The sequence below is a fragment of the Misgurnus anguillicaudatus genome, chromosome 24 (genome assembly GCF_027580225.2).
Source record: "Misgurnus anguillicaudatus chromosome 24, ASM2758022v2, whole genome shotgun sequence".
Lineage (NCBI taxonomy): Eukaryota > Metazoa > Chordata > Actinopteri > Cypriniformes > Cobitidae > Misgurnus > Misgurnus anguillicaudatus.
In genome coordinates, this window is record NC_073360.2 from 26648395 (window position 1) to 26664157 (window position 15763).

The 15763-nt window shown below is 41.4% G+C and overlaps 2 protein-coding genes across 2 annotated transcripts; both read left to right on the forward strand.

Moving 5' to 3' along the window:
- The first annotated feature begins 2802 nt into the window (after nucleotides 1–2802).
- LOC129438224 (olfactory receptor 1500-like) lies at nucleotides 2803–4432 on the forward strand. The gene has a single exon (XM_055196860.2). It carries the CDS (start codon nucleotides 2817–2819, stop codon nucleotides 3933–3935), a length of 1119 nt encoding a protein of 372 aa, XP_055052835.2. The 5' UTR covers nucleotides 2803–2816; the 3' UTR covers nucleotides 3936–4432.
- A 10135-nt stretch (nucleotides 4433–14567) lies between these two features.
- LOC129438228 (olfactory receptor 1500) lies at nucleotides 14568–15656 on the forward strand. Its single transcript, XM_055196863.2, has one exon. The coding sequence runs from the start codon at nucleotides 14568–14570 to the stop codon at nucleotides 15531–15533; it is 966 nt and encodes a 321-aa protein (XP_055052838.2). The 3' UTR covers nucleotides 15534–15656.
- The last annotated feature ends 107 nt before the right edge of the window (nucleotides 15657–15763 follow it).

Genomic DNA, 15763 nt, shown 5'->3' on the forward strand with positions numbered 1-15763 from the left:
CAAACTGAAGACATAAATCATCGACCAAGAATGCATGGAGGTCCCCTACCCTCTTCGCAGAGTCCAATGCAACCAGGATCAGAGTTTTCATTGAGAGAATCCTTCAGCACCATGGATAGGTCCCAAGGAGGAATAGAGGAGGGCCGCAAAAGATTTAGCCATCGCGCACCCCTTAAAAACCTAATAACCAGGTACCGTTTGCAGTATATCACTCAGAACCTCTTCATGGGAATTCACCGGGGGGCTGTCCCAAGGACCATGAGTTCTGGGAAACAGTTCCTGGTGTTCCAGTAAGGAGCAACTAGCAGAATGCTCTACTCATCCTCCCTGACTTTGCACAGTGCCTGTGCAAGAAGGCTCAGAGGGGGAAATGCATATTTGTGCAGACCCCACGGCCAGCTGTGTGCCAGCGCATCCACACTGAGTGTTCCTTCGGTTAGTAAATAAAACAGGCGACAATGGATTGCCTCTGGGGAGGCAAATAGATCAATCTGTGCCCTGCCCAAACGTTTCCAAATCAGCTGGACCGACTGGGAGTAAAGTCGGCAATTGCTGGGGCGGGCCGCTCGTGGGAGAGCTTCTGCCACTACAGTGAGCGACCCCGGGATGTGAACAGCACAAAGAGACCTCAGGTTCTTTGGACTCCAAAGGAGGTGAAAGCCGAGATGCGATAGGTGACTCAGTGTGCTCTGGGGCGGCCAAGAACTGTTGAGCAAAGCTTCCGACCGCTCTGCCGAAAAGGCTGGTCTGGGAAATTGGAGCATTCAGGAGACGATTCTTATCGACCTCCTTCATGTCCGCAAGACACAGACAGACATGGCATTCCAGGACCACTAGTGTGGACATCACACAACCAACAGCCTGTGGGGCGACCTTGTGCAGATCCATCAGAGCCTTAACCTGATGTACCTACAGCAACGCCATGTTCAGAGGCTGCATCCCTGCAAGCCCGGTAGGGAGACGTCACAGACAACTGCTTGCAGGCCAGCCAGGGAAGGGTTGGCTGGTCCCTCCAGGACGGGAGCCTGGCATAACCCTTAGCGGCTCCACCGTCAAGAGATGTGAGGGGTAATAGCTGAAAATGTTGGTTGTGAGAGTAGAACTGGGTTCTACATGACCTAGTCAGTTCATGATGCACCTTGGTGAAGAATGGTAATGGAGGTGAGGGTTAAGACGTCTAAGCAGCTCCAAAGTACCAGTCAACATGGCGGGATGGGTCGGGTGGGGGAGGTTGAGTCCACGCCAAGCAAACCACTGCTGCCACCCAAGAGAGCATGGGGTCCATCTCAGGGTCAAGCACAGGTTCTGCAAACCCCTACCCTGAGGAGAGAGCAGATCCGAGTCGGCATCAGAAATAGACGGCCCCCCTCCAATGCAGCGACAGTAGGGCTGTAACGATAAATCGTGTGTCCAATTAAAAATGCCTGTCTGACGAGCCCACTGTCTCCATCGGCACCTTTGCTGGCTGTGAAACGGGGTGCTGAGGGTTGAAGGACACAACAGCCAACCGGTTCAGCACCGTAATGCGGACCGTAATCCTTCCAGAGCTTTGCCGCCACACCTTTAATGGAGCTTGGCAACAGAAGGGGGGTGAAGTTCCTGGAGGTACAAAACCCATCTCCGCAGATCCACGAGGGTTATGTTCTCGCAGTGAGAACATGAAGCTTCTACGAACGCTGCCTCAGTGAGCTGAGTGTGCATACATTTTCCACATCCAGAACTGCACAGACGAAATTACATCTTTAAAAAGACACACTCGCCGTAACAAAACTCGTGTTTAAATCATGGTTTAGTGAGTAGTAAATTCTTTGAATATGAAAACATAGACTACATACAGTCAGAAGCGGACGGAATTATTATAATGACCGTTTTGTCCACGGCAACAGGCCAAGGAAGTAAACTGTTGCCTACAATCTGTGTTTTGTTGTAGTCCAAAAACAAGAGATTTACTTTGAAAATAATAACTTGCGTCATTGTTTACTTAGGGATTTGTATCTTTGCATATTGTAAACATGCAAAATCACAAATCAAATAATTTGTCCTTTAACAAATGAAGGGGAAGCTTGCCAGACATGGTTTAGATACAAGACTAGGCCTCAGTAATATTAGAACATACCTTACTAAAAACAATACTGTTGTGCATCTTGAGACAAAACAATGACACAAATATATGTTAAGATATGTCAGTGCAATATGTTTTAAATTAAGGCACATCAAACATGCAGTTCAGTCTGGGACTAGGACAAGGAAAACCACCCTGAAGAATCCAATAAACGCCATCTCCGGCAAAAATGAGGCCTAATGATTGTAACCAAATGCTCTCAACACAAATCCGCTTAATGTATTTAAAATACCAATTTTTAGGTAGAAATCATTAGTTTGATTCAAAAAAGGTAATTAACAAGAAATCTTGCCATGCACACTTACCTGTAGTGGGTTTGGCAACTCTTCAAATACAACTTTATTGTAAAGTTGTGGCTTTATTGTAAAAAAAATGGCAATTAGTCTACTAATGTATATGAATGTCTTTTGAACTTCTGAGTGTATACACAAAATCTACATAAATTTGTTTTACATAAGACTTGCTGCTTTGGACAGGGGACACATGTTCAGTTCATGATGTAACTTAATCCATATTGTATTGGACTCATCAGGTCACGCCAAACACATGACATTTGTCATCTCTCTGAGTTTATAAACTGATCCTTTACTGGATCTCTGGTAGTTCATGCTGGGACATAGCAGACACAAGATTTTTATTCCTTTAAGACTAAGGTTGCAGTGCAGTGTGGTATACAGTAAGACCAATGTAAGACATGGGGCTAAATCATGTTTTTGATCATTTGTTAATTATATTAGAATTAAAATTATTAAACTGCAAGGCAATAAGGTTCTGTTACAGTAGATTACCAATTACTTGTGTATATATATATTTGCAGTGTTTGTTGTTTCAAGGGATCTTTGGAGCCATGGCAGAAAACAGTAGCACTCGGATCACTGAATTCTTCCTGCTTGGATTTCCAGGAGTCCATTCACAGTATAATGGAGCTTTAGGGAGTGTTTTACTTTTTGTCTATCTAGTACTGGCCAGCGGAAACATTTTAATCATTTCATTTATTGCATATGAAAGGAGCCTTCATAAACCCAGTTATTTTATCTTCTGTAACCTCGCTGTATCTGATCTCGCTTTTGGAACGGTCACGCTGCCCAAAGTGGTAGCCAAATATCTAGCCAAAGATGAGCATGTAGAATTTTATTCGTGTTTCGTGCAAATGTATATCGTTCATCACTTAGGTACGATGAATTCATTTTTGATGTTATTAATGGCGCTCGATCGGTTTGTTGCTATATGCAACCCACTTAGATATCCTGCTATTATCACCAACCAGTCTATTTCATTCGCATGCGTAGGATTCTGGGTAGTTATTTTAGGATTTTTACCTCTGTTTACTTATCAAACTGCCAAGCTTTCCTTTTGTGCTTCAGATGTAATATATCAATGTTTCTGTGATTTCAATTCATTAGTTAGAATCGGGTGTGGGGAAAAAAGTGAGCTACGGAGAAATGCGTTCGCAATGGCCATGTTTACTCTTTTGGGCCCTTTAATTTTCATCATCTTTTCTTATATTGCCATTATTATATCTGTTTTTAAAATCTCAAGCATTCAGGCTCGATATAAAACATTTTCTACATGCAGTCCTCAGCTTTTTATCATATGCCTTTACTATATCCCCAGATGTACTGTGTATGTTTGTGATTTAACCGCTGAAATGCCTATGGCCGTTCGGGTAATACTTGTTATGTGGTACAGTCTGCTACCTCCTGTTGTTAATCCAATGATATACTGCCTCAGAACCCAGGAAATCAAAGCTGTTTTAATTAAAAGAATTAGAGGTAAAATAGTTCAAATGAATTTAAAGATATCTTCGAGCTAAACACATTTGCACATCCTGTTAAGCCACTGTGTACAATTGTTTTTTTATTTTTGCTGCCTTTTTTATAATGTCATTGACTTAAGTCTTGTATTAAATCTTGACTAGAAATGAGTTGCAAAGTTAAAAATAAATGTTTAAATGGCTTAAGCTTTTTAATTAAGTTAAAGCAATGTACAAACATGTTGTCATGTCTTTTTGATTACATCAAGTGTATTTAATGCGTTCTGTATAATAATAATTATCATCAAATGTTAAAAAACGTCTTGCACATGTTGAATTTTTTGACAATTTTTTAATAAGACAAATAAGAATTTGTGTCATCTGTTAAAATGCATTAATCATATAAAGTGGTTGCAACATGGGGTTGGTGTCTTAAACCTCTGATTGACTGTTCCCATTTCATTTTTTTAAAGATTCACACCTTAACCTTATTGTTTTTAATATTGACTGAGTAAGACCATGTCAATGATTGAAATGAATGCGATTTTACAGGCAGGGTCTGTAGGGCCTTTTTCATTTTAACATATTTCTTTGACATTGTTTTAAGATGCACACCTGTAGGGTTTTTTGTAAGGTATGTTAGTAAAAACTTCTTAAATGACCTATTATTAATTAGGCCTAGTCCTGGATTAACCTAAACCCTGTCCGGGAAACACATTTTGAAGGTCAATGGGGATGGATCTGACCTCGACTATCTCATTGTAGCCGTTGAAAGACAGAAGGTGACGGTTAAATTTGATGTACATTTACATTTAGTCATTTAGCAGACGCTTTTGTCCAAAGCCACTTACAAATGAGGTAAATAATAGAACCAATTATAGCGAAACAAGAACAGCAATAAATAAGTGCAGTAGAAATTGTCTCACTCACACACAAGTCTAACGCAGTATACATACAGTAGCTATGGGTTGTGGTTGTTTTTTGTAAGAGTGTACAGATAGAGATAAAGAAAAAAGCAAAATAGAGAAAGACAGTAAGTCCTATATTAGAAAGTGAGGCAGATTCTTAAAGACAGCTAGATAGTCAACAGATCGTGTCGCGACCGGCAGATCATTCCACAGTTGTGGAACAGTTCCTGAGAAGGTACGCGCTAATGTTTTTTGAGATGCTTTTTGAGATGGAACAAGCCGTTGCCCGATAGCAGAGCGCAGGAATCAAGAAGGTACGTAAGGCTGTATAAGCAGTGGTGTAGTGCAGGGTATATGCAGATATACAGAGTATACCCACTTCTTTAAAAGATGGCATGGGGTATATCCACTTCTACTTTAAAAAACGAGGGAATGAATTAAGAGTATACCCACTTCTCCAGGCACCACTACACCACTGTGTATAAGCAAGTGAAGGTAAGGGGGTGCTGACTTGGGATGGGAATCGAGAACCGGTTCTTCTTAAGAACCCGTGCCCAGTGAATCGATTCCTTTGAATCGTTAGCATGCCTGCTTATCGATTCCGCTTATCGGTTCCGCTCGTTCGTTGCAAATGTGTCATGACGTCACACACACCCTGTGTTGTTTTGGTTTAGAACGCAGCAAACATTGCATCGACGCAGTATGATCCAAAGTTTTGTTATATTTCGTGTTGGGCAGACAGAGCAAGGCTTCGTGAAACACTGAAACAAGTTGAATCAATATACTTCACACGAAAATACGACAATACGTTCGCGTTGCAGGACTGTCGCGTGTTTGATACACTATCACACAACAACACCAGAGAGTCAAGCACCAGCGGAGCTAACAGGACATCATCTGCTATTATAGCCGAAGGTAATGTGTTAATGTTAATATGAGCGCCATTTCATTGTGTAAACTTTTACTATACAGATAATCTCCGTTGTCATTGTCCATCAAATTGATGACGGCCAGAGTCTGACTGGCTCTCACACTGGCTCAGAGAGAGGCTGCAGAAAGTATCTCTCGTGCACCTCTAGCTAACTTAGGGCCCAGTCACACCAAAAGCGTTTATGGCAGTTGCAGGCGCATTTTTTGAATGATATTCTATGGGCAGGGCGCGTTTGCGCGCTGTTTATGCGTGCCGAGCGCCTTGCGGTTTTCTGCCGCCTGCCGCGCACGCGTTTTTGAAGGAACGCTGAGAGCGGAGGAGCGCCTGACGTCATTCGCGTCTTCCATTGTCCAATCGAATGAGGGGAGAGGCGGGCCTTACGTTGTGGCGAGGGAAGTTTACAGTTGCTTTGAAGAACCGGACTCCACTCGCTCACTCTCTCCTGCGTGTTTGTGCTCCCCTTATCCTCAAACAAGGTCACAGCAAGCGCCCTCTTTTTAAAGTTTCTGCTAATATGACAGTTAACAGCAAAAGAGCGCTCACGCTTCAATATTTGATTGACAAGACAGCTGACTCGGTGGTTGCTTAGCAATATGAAAAGCCGCGCTGCACTGCTCTTTTTTAAAAAAGGCAGTGCGTCGCGCCTTGCGTTTGCAAGCGTTTAAAGCGCTTTTGGTGTGACTGAGCCCTTACTCCGTTTACAGAGGCAGGGAGGAATAAAATGACCGAGGCGATGATAAACACATTTAACCGAGCAGTAGAGGCGGACACTACTTAAATATTTCTACTTAAAAGTACATTTTCAAGTATTTGTATTTTATCAGTGTTTTTTTATTGTTTTGAACACATACATTCCAAAGCATATTATCATCATTTTAAATCCACTACATTTCATAATTTCAAGTTTTTGGTTTATTTAATATTTAAGTACATTAAACATCTAGTAATGTTTTGTACTTTTACTCAAGGAAAGTAAAAGTACACATTTTTTATGTAATTATGTATTAAATCAATTTTAATATGCAATATAAAAGGAATACACAGTATGATTCTATGTTTTAGAATGTAGTGAACATTTTTTGGTAAAGTAAATTTTTTCCAAGACAACACTCTGATAAAGCACAGATGCTTGGAAAATGCAACTAAAATACTCAAGTAGTGTCCACCTCTGCCGAGCAGTGAAAAAGGTGGTATTTGCATCCGTTTTCCACAGTATGCCTCTACTTTTCGGTAGGTTAATTTGCTGTATTTGTTGTATTTTGTCCAGCATCATGTCTATTCAAAAGAAAATAACAAATGCATGCATGACCAAAGCTGCATGTTTTATGTCAGTCTAGTTCTGTTTAATTAATTCCTAGTCCTATCACATTGTTACTGGTTGAGAAACACTGCCCTAGGCTATAGGTCCCTGGACTTTACTTTAAGAAGTAGCTCACCTACTTTTAAGTTTGTTCAGGAGGTTGCTACACATAATGTGTGTATACTCTGTTCTGTGTCTTCTGAACAGATATCAAAGCGAGTTAATACAAACATACACATTTGTGCTTATTCCCTCACCCAATGAGAATCGATAAGAGAATCGATAAGGAATCGGATTGACAGGGGCGATTCTAGGATTTTCATTTTAGGGGGGCTCAGCCCCCAGTAAGGGTATGATTAAAAAAAATTATTTAACTATTAGGTTGTGTACTACTAACCTTATTGCAATCCACTATTCCATTGTATTCCCTGTGTGTCGTATATGGGACTAGAAAATTTTCATTTGGGAATGGAGATTTTTTTTACAATGAAGACTTCCTGATTCATTATTCACTGTGCATACACATTTCCAGTACAAACACATAATTTTACTGTTTGCATTTTTATGCTCACATAGAAACCTTAGCCAAGGATTTTTTTGACAAAATAAACTTTTAATCAGAAAATAAGATAAATGTGTGTGTTAACATACATGTAAACATAAACCGGATTTGCTAATCTTATAGGTTAATATTATTAGTTGATAGCCACTGTGTTAATCTGGGAATTATACAGATCTAAAATATAGAAAAGGGGAATGACCAACAAGTGATCTGCCTTAATACTGAGTTGTCAAGATGCAGTATGATTTGGTTTTCAGGACAGGGTTTAGATTAAGCCAGGACAAGGCCTTAGTTATATTAGGATGTTTATGTAGTTTTTACAAGCATACCTTACAAAAATATTACAGGTGTGCATCTTGAGACAAAACAATGTGACTGATGTATTCTGCCCTCCAAAGGCTAAGTGCAGTATCTACGCAAACACTGAAACTGAGAAAAATGGCTTTAAAGTTTTTTACACCAGCCAGTCAAACATGTTACTGCAATTTTGGCACACACATTTCTCTGAAATGGGACAAAATTTAACCAGGAGACTTTGTCCCAAGACACAACAGATCTCACAAAGCCCATTTTAACCCTTAACTCAATTTTCACCAAATGCGTAGTTACTGCGCTTTCGCTTTGTAGGGCAGTATTTTAAGATATGTTAGTGCAAGCTACTTTTAGTTAAGAACTAAAACTCAAACAGGCATTTTAGTCTTGAACTAGACTTAAGCCCTGTTTGGGAAACAGCCCCTATGTCTATACTGTAGGTCAGGGGTCTCCAACCTTTTTATAAGCAAGGGCTACCACAATGGATAAAACTATCTGGATGGGTACTTACTACTTTCTGATATAGTTTAATCAAAACTTTTTTCTTTTACTTGTTTTATTTTATTTTACTTGTTGATACGTTTTAGTATTGTTTAAAATGTTAAGATAGGTAAACCAAGCCAAGCTAATATTAAAAATACCACATTGAACCCTCAAAAACTTACTAGGAATACACATTATACTACCATACCAAAGACAAATACACAGGTGCCTTACACTTTTTAAAAGGAAGGAGTTCAAATGTTAAAATATTAATATTTTAAATGAAATGAAACAAACATATTTAATAAGCTATACTTTACTTATATTGTTAGATTTTAAAAAAGTTATTTTACTGCAAATAAAAGGTGAATTGCCCATTAAAAGCTCGATTTGCACGTTTGATCCAGTTTTTCCACACAAAAAAAAACTAGTTTTATAAAAGTATACACTTCACAATAACCTGGTATTTCGCTGCATGAAATGATCTGCCTGATGCGTTCAGTACAACAACTGTACATAATGCAATGCATCACGCCAGCACCTGACTTTAAAACCTGTAACGTTAATAAGCAATATAGATGTGTGCTTTTACTGGTAACTTGACTGACCTGCTCCCTTCTTGGTGAATATTTCTGTGATTGATTTTGCAGCATCTCGCTGTGTCTGTCTCTCTATGCGTCTCCTTTGCGCTGCATATTTGTTAGATAAAGCCAAAAAGCAGTGGGTTGCCGCCGTTTGGTCATGTGGTGGCATTTTCTCACCGCGACTGACTGACTCGTAGGTCCGTCATTCATTCATATCATATTATTTCACATGTCAACCTGAGCTGACTGCACGGCAGGTTAGAACAGCCGCCAGGTCAAGATGGCCAGTCCGCCCTGTACTACTGATGTTCCCTCTGCTCGGCCCCCCTGCGGATTGAAAAACGCGCTAAATCCATGCTAACTCAGATCAGGGGAGGAGCGAAACTTGACGCAGCATGCCGCCTTCTCTAAAGAGTTTTTATAGGGGACTGAAGCGATCACAAATAAATGAATCAAATATTTTTTTAGGGGGGCTGGACAGAATTTTAGGGGGGCTGAAGCCCCCCTAAAATGAGCCTAGTGACGCCCCTGCGGATCGATAAGCAACATTGATAATGGAATCGGAATCGTTTCCCATCCCTAGTGCTGACCCAGTGGTGGTTTTAAAGGCTAGGAGCAGATCTTTAAATTTGAAGCAAGCTGCTCTAGGAAGCCAGTGTAACTTGACAAAGAGAGGAGTGACGTATTCACTCTTTGTCTCATAGAAGACCACTTTGCTGCTTAGCTGCTGCTTTCTGAATCATCTGTAGAAGTTTGGTTGTGTAGGCTGTAAGTCCATCCAGTAGCACATTGCAGTAGTCCAGCCTGGACAAAACAAGAGCTTAGACTAGGACCTGCGTAGCATGCTCATTTAGGAAAGGTCTAATTTTCTTAATATTGTAGAGAATGAATCTACAAGAGCGGGCGGTGCTGGCGACATGCTCCGTGAAGCTAAGCTGATCATCAATGACCACTCCCAGGTTTCTAGCTGTCCTGTCGTGATGGTCGAGAAACCTAGCTGAATGGAAAGGTTGTGATGAATCTTTGGTTCAGATAGGGCGACCATACGTGCCATTCTTCCCGGACGCGTCCCGGCCAGGACCCCGGGTTCGCCCTCCGGAAGTCATAATCTTCGACCGCATATGTCATAGATGATTATTATTATTATTACAGAAAAGCAGCCATTACATTTTAAGGTAAGAATGAAACTACGATTGTATGTCTTATGTTTTTAACTGAATGGCGCATGCTGTCAACAAATACGACCCCCGGAAGACGCACCGAAATCCCGGCCAGGACGCGCCCGGGAAGAATGTCACGCATGGCCACCCCAGTTCAGAAGATATGACAAGCAGTTCTGTCTTCGCAAGGTGTTGTGTATTGAGTTATGGCTTAACCGGTAGAGGGCGATGTAGTTCACGATACATGGTACTGGATGTTGATTATAGAGTGAAGAAGAGTAATAAAACACTAACAAGTTAAAGTTGAAGCTAACTGGGTGTCCGAGCCTGTTCTTCTCTGAAATATTGCAATATATAACAAATTTTACGAGGAAGCGTGCAATCCTCCTACACTGCTTAGGCACCAAAGGCCAATGTGTATTTTATTTCACATTGCACATTTCAGTCCAGCAATAAATGCCGTGGTGGAACGACACAAGTTCAGGCAACGAGTACAGAGACCGCATGAGACTGTAGCCGAGTATGTGGGAGCGCTACGTGAGTTAGCTACTACGTGCGGGTAATACAGACGAAATGATACTGGACCAACTTATTGAGCACGCTAGCTGTGTAAAAATATGTGAGAGACTGCTAGTACAAACTGAGGCAGACCTCACTCTGAATACAGCAGTAAACTAGGCGTGTCAAATGGAAGCAGCTATCGGACATGCTCAGACTTTAGCTTCGGAGTCGCATGCTTCAGTGCACGTGGTGAAGGCTAGACCGAATCGTCCATTCAGAACCAGAGCAAAGAGCAGTTACTCCGCAGAGCCGGCAGCAGCACTGAAACAGGATCAAAGCTGTTTTAGATGTGGATCAGCAGCTCACATGGCAAAAGCTCAAGACTGCCCTGCAAGGAAAGCCGAAACTACCATAAGGTAGGACACTTTGCTCCTTTGCTTATATAAGTCCAAACAGAACACAGCCAAATTAGGGGAAGTGGTTATTTTGGAAATGAATACGGTGCAAATGATAGAAAATGGACAACAAGATGACAAAATTACATGCACAGTAGCCATAAAGGCAAAAGCAACTTCCTGCACTGTGGAGTTAGTGGTGGATATGAGATCGGCGGTGTCAATCATTCCTGAACACCCCTACAGAACGCACTTCAGTGGCATGTCGCTTGCTGAGCCAGAAAAAATGTTAGTCACTTAAACCAAAGCTGACATTCCAGTGCTAGGTTGCATGTTAACTACAGTGCAGTATGCGACCATTACAGTACCAGCTACACTGTACATCGTGAAGACAGGCACGGCCCTATTGGGAATGGACTTATTCAAAGCACTGAGACTTTCTATTGACAACAACAGTGTGCTCCCACCTGCAGGTCCAGTGACAGATCAGAGAGATCAAAGCCAGATCTGTGACTGGGGAGAAGCTAAGTCTTGCTAAAGGTTTAATTCACCGTGTAAAAGTCAGGAAAGATGTCCAGCCAATTCAACAAAAATTGCGGAGACTTCCACTGTCTGTGTAACAAGCTGTCTCTGCTGAATTGGAGAGATTGTTAGAAATGGATGTGATAGAGAGGATTGACGCATCTCCATGGGTATCACCCATTGTTGTCTCACGAAGAAAGAATGGTGCAATGAGAATGTGCGTGGACTTAGTCTCTATCTGCAGTGCTCAAACCCTATTTTGCTACGAGAGATGAACTCTCAGTTCAAGATGTGATAATATACAGGGGCCCTCATCGACGGCTAGTGCCTGTAGCCCTGAGAGAACAGCTGGTGGACCTGGCGCATGAAACTCACCAGGGTGTTGTGCGCACCAAGCAGAGGCTGCATGACTTATACTGGTGGCTCGGCATGGACATGTTGGTGCAGGACAGCATTAGTGCATGTGTAATCTGCCAGATGAATGATAAAAGTGCTAAGATGCATGCTGCTCCACTTCAGCCAGTTTCACTGCCAGACAGCCCATGACAGAAAGTAGGAATTGATATCGTCGGACCGTTTGAGTCAGCGAACTGGGACTGCCGCTATGCAGTGACTTTGATTGATTATTATACAAAGTGGCCGGGGTGGCTTTTACACATTCAACATAACAAGTTAAAGTTGAAGCAAACTGGGCGTCCGAGTCTGTTCTTCTCTGAAATATTGCAATATATAATACAAGGTCAAGCTGGAGATGGTAATCCTTCATCCAGAGTGAGATGTTCCTCAGACATGCTGAGATGCAGGCAGAAACCGTGGGATCATCAGGGTGGAACGACAAGTGAAGATGAGTGTCATCTGCATAGGAGTTGTATGAAAAGCTGTGTTTTCGAATGACAGAACCCAGGGATGTCATATCAAAAAGAGCAGTGGTCCAAGCACGGAGCCCTGACTGGGCCCCCCTGGCACCATCTTGCGGACCCCCTTGGGGGCCCCGGCCCCCAGTTTGAAAACCACTGCCCTAAATGACCTACCTGAGAGGTACGACTTGAACCATAGAAGCGCTGTGTCGGAGACACCCATAGCCATGAGGGTCGACAGGAGGATGTGGTGATTGACCATGTCAAAAATAGCAGATAGATTTAGTAAGATCAGCACAGATGATTTGGCTGCCCTTGCCTGCCGTAGGGCTTCAATGACTGAGAGCAGCGCATTCTCAGTGGAGTGAACGCTTTTGAGACCAGACTGATTGCTGTCCAGGAGGTTATTTTGTGTAAAGGAAAGGGAGAGCTGGTCAAACACCATGCATTCAAGAGTCTTGGCAATGAAGGGAAGAAGAGAAACGGGTCTGTAGTTTTCTAGCATAGCAGGATTAAGTGTGTGTTTCTTCAGCAGCGGGGTTATCCGAGCCTCTTTAAATGCTGCGGGGACGGTACCAGTGGAAAGAAATAAATTGATAATGTGGGTGAGAGCCAGGATAACCGACGGAGGGACTGCCTGAAGGAGATGGGGGGGTCTGCAATCTAGCGGACAGGTAATCGGAAGGTTAGAAGCAAATACCTTGGAAATGTCCACTTCAGATCAGAGAGAGAAGGAGGGAAGCGAGCATGCCTCAGAGGTTTGAGTATGCGCAAGAAGCGAAGGCTCGGAGAGCTGAGTGCTGTACTCCACACAGCTTTTAAAGTGCCCATATTATGAAAAACTCACTTTTTCTGGGTTTTGGGGTGTTATTTTGTGTCTCTGATGCTTCCACACGCATACAAACTTGGAAAAAAATCAATCCATGCTGTTTTGAGTGAGATACAGGTTTCTGAATGTCCTCTGCCATGAGTCTCAAATTGCGCGAGTTCAAACTCAGCTCCGTTGTGACGTAACTTGCCGTTTCGTCACATTGAGTTTGAATTTTCCCGCCCACCACCCCACTCGCAGGTCTCCACCCACCAGGGAGCTAGAGAGAGCACAGAGCAGTCAGTCACTTCGCTGATACCCTGCTGTTATCATGTCTCACTGAAATAACAGAGCTATTTGGATATTATGGATTATACTCCCGCCTACTTTTAAAAACAAAGTTTAAACGCGTGTTTATTTAAACCTAAAACGTGATCTCATATACAGTGTGTTACGACGCAAATTTTCCTCAGATTGTAACTTAGGCGATACGGCGTTCATGCGAAATGTGATGTAAACAACAGACTATGTACTTTGCTTTCACGGATTATCCGCATTTGTGGACAAAAATGGTAATTGGATGTATTTTATTGGACTTTCATGGATCATTCACACATCTGAAACAGACTGGATTCGATTCGCGATCGCTATATCAACACAAAAGGTAAGAAGTCACCAAAAAATGAGATAGGCCTAATGATTGTAACCGAATGCTCCCGATACAATCTATACATTTGTCAAATACTTTTGCGTCAAATCCACTTAATGTCCTCAGGCCCTTTAGAAATACCAGTTTTTAGGCAGAAAAAAATGTATTTAAGTCTTGCAACTCTTCAAATACAACTTTATTGTAAAGTGTTACCAATGGCAGTAAGCCCACTCTTTACATGTGTTCTGAACTTCTGACTGTATACACAAAATACAAAATCTACATAAATTTGTTTTACAAATAAGACTTGCTGCTTTGGACAGGGGACACATGTTCAACTTAATCCATATTGTATTAGACTCATCAGGTCACACCAAACACATGACGTTTGTCATCTCTCTGAGGATAGAGTTTATAAACTGATGCTTTACAGGATCTCTGGTAGTTCATGCTGGGACATAGCAGACACAAGATTTTTATTCCTTTCACATGTACAGTAAGACTAAGATTACAGTGCACTGTGGTTTACAGTACAGTAAGACCAATGTAAGACATGAGGCTAAATCATGTATTTGATAATTTTTTAAATTATTGAACTGCAAGGCAATAAGGTTCTGCTACTGTAGATTACTGATGCCATGGATTGTGTATGACTTTATTACTTATATATTTGCAGTGAGAGCCTTCTCAAGCTTGTTGTTTCAAGGGATCTTTGGAGCCATGGCAGAAAACAGTAGCACTCGGATCACTGAATTCTTCCTGCTTGGATTTCCAGGAGTCCATTCACAGTATAATGGAGCTTTAGGGAGTTTTTTACTTTTTGTCTATCTAGTACTGGCCAGCGGAAACATTTTGATCATTTTATTTATTGCATATGAAAGAAGCCTTCATAAACCCAGTTATTTTATCTTCTGTAACCTCGCTGTATCTGATCTCGCATTTGGAACGGTCACGCTGCCCAAAGTGGTAGCCAAATATCTAGCCAAAGATGAGCATGTAGAATTTTATTCGTGTTTCGTGCAAATGTATATCGTTCATCACTTAGGTACGGTGAATTCGTTTTTGATGTTATTAATGGCCCTCGATCGGTTTGTTGCTATATGCAACCCACTTAGATATCCTGCTATTATCACCAACCAGTCTATTTCATTCGCGTGCGTAGGATTCTGGGTAGTTATTTTAGGATGGCTACCTCTGTTTACTTATCAAACTGCCAAGCTTTCCTTTTGTGCTTCAGATGTAATAAATCAATGTTTCTGTGATTTCAATTCATTATTTAGAATCGGGTGCGGGGAGAAAGGCGAGCTAATAAAAAAGGTGTTCGCAGTGGCCATGTTTACTCTTTTGGGCCCTTTAATTTTCATCATCTTTTCTTATATTGCCATTATTATATCTGTTTTTAAAATCTCAAGCATTCAGGCTCGATATAAAACATTTTCTACATGCAGTCCTCAGCTTTTAACCATATGCCTTTACTATATCCCCAGATGTACTGTGTATGTTTGTGATTTAACCGCTGGAATGCCTATGGCCGTTCGGGTAATACTTGTTATGTGGTACAGTCTGCTACCTCCTGTTGTTAATCCAATGATATACTGCCTCAGAACCCAGGAAATCAAAGCTGTTTTAATGAAAAGAATTAGAGGTAAAATAGTTCAAATTAACTTCAAGACATTTTCGAGCTAAACACATTTGCACATTCTGTTAAGCCACTTCTGTGTATAATTGTGTTTTTTTTTTTTTTTTTTAAGTATAATGTAACTGACTTAAGTCTTGGATTAAATATTGACTAGAAATTGCAAAGAAAAAAAAGTAAAGGTTTTTTGATGTTAAAGCAAATGTACAAACATGTTGTCATGTCTTTTTCATCACATAAAATGTATTTAATGTGTTCTGTGTAATAATTATTATCATCA

Bases quoted from the DNA above. Each gene is read 5' to 3' on its own strand.
- LOC129438228 (XM_055196863.2), top strand. From the start codon at position 14,568: ATGGCAGAAAACAGTAGCACTCGGATCACTGAATTCTTCCTGCTTGGA.
- LOC129438224 (XM_055196860.2), top strand. From the start codon at position 2,817: ATGGGGCTAAATCATGTTTTTGATCATTTGTTAATTATATTAGAATTA.